We start from the raw sequence: 3,256 nt of genomic DNA, 5'->3' as shown, positions 1-3,256 counted from the left end.
CGCATGTTTTGGAACAGGGCAAGAGCATCTTCAAATCGACCTATCTGGGAGTATCCGGTAACCATTGCATTCCAAGAAACCACATCCTTTACTTGCATTTGAACAAACACTTTGTGGGCATCATCCATCAATCCACATTTGGCATACATGTCGACCATGGCATTACCCACGAATAAATCCTCAATGAGCTGAGTTCTCAAAGCGTAAGCATGAGCCACCTTGCCTTGCAGAGATGCAAGAACAGAAGCAAAAGCAGGAAGGATGTTAACAAGGCTAACGGCATCGGGGCAAAGCCGACTTTTGCCTTCTCCATAGGTTGTCATCCGATAAAACATTTGCACTGCCTTTTTCGAGTCACCACTATGCATATAAGCTGCAACAATTGAGTTCCACGAGATGACATCGGCGATCCCACTATGAATCATTTCGTCAAACACTTGACGGGCACCATCCAAATCACCACAACGACTATACATCGCCACCAACGCATTTCCAACAAACACATTATTTACATACCCAATAATACAAACTACTCCGTGCAATGAAGCACCATGACGGAACGACGGGAGCTCTCCACAGGCCTTGAGAAGAAAAGGAAATGTGTACCCATCAGGACGCCAACCAAGGGATTGCATAYTGTGATAAAGYTCRAGAGCTTGGTGARGTAAATGGAGACGCACTGCACGTCGAATAAGAGAGTTCCACCAGAACACACACGACGGCGAGGGATGGAGGCAGGAGAGGATAGCAAGGGCGTGTGATGGGGCCTCGCAGGAGATGTACATGCCCACGAGTTTGGGTAATTCCGTTGGGTATGAGGTTGTAAGGCCTTTCACTATCAGTTGTTGGTGTAGAAGCTTGACTTTGTTTAAAGAGTTGCATTTTTGGAATAGTTCGTTGGCAATGGAGGAGAAGTTGAAAGCTAACAGTTTAAAGGGAAACATTAGGATCGTGACAGCATGGCAAACATGCATACTAAGATTGGCGAAGGTTGTTTCGTTATACAGAAGACAACTGAATCTTGGGGAGTTGGATACCGATGGTTGCCCTACCGACTCCCTCCTTTGTTGCTCCTTTGTTGTAGGGTTGTTCCTACCTGCAAAAAGAATAATAATAATAATAAGAGTCCAAAATCTTTTACTATATATTACTACAAAAAGTTTAAAATATAATAAGGCCCAAAAAAGAAATTACTAAATAACAAGGATCCAAAAATATCAGTTAATTATATTAGAGAAGAAAATTTGTAAAAAGTAAACTGGCCTTTCATTGTCTGCTATTGCTTATTGCATCTTCCTATTAAATGCATTCAATCAATTCCCTTGTATTTGTCATGTTTCATAAACTTTTAATCAACACATAATATTTTTATAAAGCAAAAAAAGAAGAAAGAAAATTCAAATATTTTCATATTATTTGACTTCCTCATCTTTTGAAGTTATAACTAAGAGACTTTGAACTTGAGATTGATGGTTTTGAAAAAGTTCGTTTTAACCTGAAAACTTAAAAACAAGTGATGAAAAACATTAACATGGGGTAAGTTAGAAACCCAAAGGATTTATATTATTACACATAAACTGTTACAGTCAACATTGTGGCTCAAAAGACATAAAAGTATACATGGAAGGTATATGTATCATAAGATGTCCACTGCAACAAAAGGCACCTACTAGATGCCTATTAGTATCCTACAAAACCATTTTAATAGGACCCTTAACTTTAGAGGACCAAAAACATAGGCGTCCTATCTAAAGGCGTTACAAAAAGTTGTCAAGACAAAACTAGGCAACCTAACAGGTTATATGATCATGAAACAAATTCAAGTGTCCTATAAAATGTTTTACATACAACTAAGAGTCCCAATAAAATATATGATAGGACACTTTATGTGGTCGTAAAATATGATTACCTACTACTACTACATTTAAAAACACATAGATGTTCCAAGAAGTAGTTTCATACGATGAAAGTCAATGTTGCAAAAAGAACTTGTATTAGTACCAAAATATGTGTCTTCAAGGGTCCTATAAAATGTATTATGCAACCTTAAAAAAGTCCTAATAGAGTATAACATAGAATGCTTTATATAGTCGTAAAAATTGCTCACGTACTATTACATTTAGAAACACTTATAGGCGTCCTAAGAAGTGGCTCATAAGACGAAATGTAATGTCGTGAAAGAACTTACCTTAGCACCAATATCTCTGCTAAATCCTAATAAGTCTTATCCCTATAAAACATATTTTGTAGACCTATAAAATGTATAAGGGGTGTTTGGGATTGCTTATTTTAGGTGTTTTTTGACTTATTTCAGTCTGGCACCGGTGATAAGCTAAATGCTAGTGTTTGGATGAGGAAAAATAAAACTGCTTATACCGGTGCACCAAACCGGTAATAAGCAGTTTTTGATAAGTTAATCCTTCATGACTTATGAAAAACTACTTATTACCAGTTTACCATTTTAACCCTGTTTTATTAATTTTTGTTAATTATTAATCTTATTAATATAAATTATTAATCTTATTGATATAAATTATTAATCTTACTGATATAAATTTTTGTTAAAAATATTATTATAAATGATGAAAAATAAATTTTTACATGTTAAAAAATCAAATAAGTTTAATTATGGAAGTCTGTCCTTTTTGGTCATTTTACATATGTAAGCAAAATTTGTCAAACACTAAAAAACAACTTATCAGCTTATTGCTTTTTGGTACCGCTATAAGCTGATTCAAACACTTTTTACAAAACTCCGGTTTGATACCAGGTAAGTTAATAAGCACTTTTACAAAAATGCATAAGTTGTTTTAGATAAGCAAAACCAAACACCCCCTACGTAGCAATAGTATCCCAATTGCAATTTATTTGGATTTAAATTGGGATCTTCATAGAAGATGACCCTAATAGCTATATTGGTGCATCGATCAATTTAAGACGGAACAGTAAATTAGGGTGTCAACTATTGAGCTGTGAAAATTGGGGTTTTAATCGTTAGGGTTTCAACCTCAAGAACCTGTATTTTTAGCAATATTTTTAGCAATATTTTTTTATAAATCCTACAAAAAACCTCAAGAACAGTAATATGAAGTTGCAACATGAACCCTATCTCCGAATGTGATCAAAATTGAAGGAATTAGATTTACCTGATTATAATTTAAAACAGTAATTCCGAGATCACCAATTCCAACAATCAGGGGAAGATCAGCACCATGGGATCTTACGGTTTCTGATGCGAAAACAACTCTGTAGAAAC

General features: G+C 35.2%; 1 protein-coding gene across 1 annotated transcript in view; it reads right to left on the bottom strand.

Annotated features, from left to right (window-relative positions):
* The window catches only part of LOC112506581 (pentatricopeptide repeat-containing protein At5g16860-like), a 2,679-nt gene extending 1,660 nt beyond the window's left edge, over window positions 1–1,019 (bottom strand). Inside the window, exon 1 of the mRNA XM_025110732.1 lies at window positions 4–1,019. Within this exon, the coding sequence (XP_024966500.1) occupies window positions 4–974 (971 nt within the window). The 5' untranslated portion in view covers window positions 975–1,019. The remainder of the gene's footprint in view (window positions 1–3) is intronic.
* Window positions 1,020–3,256: the final 2,237 nt, after the last annotated feature.

The sequence above is a fragment of the Cynara cardunculus genome (assembly GCF_001531365.2).
Source record: "Cynara cardunculus var. scolymus isolate 2C chromosome LG 1, CcrdV1, whole genome shotgun sequence".
In the NCBI taxonomy this organism is placed as follows: Eukaryota; Viridiplantae; Streptophyta; class Magnoliopsida; order Asterales; family Asteraceae; genus Cynara; species Cynara cardunculus.
Note: the sequence above shows the minus strand (reverse complement) of the source record. Positions and strands in the feature narration are given on the sequence as shown.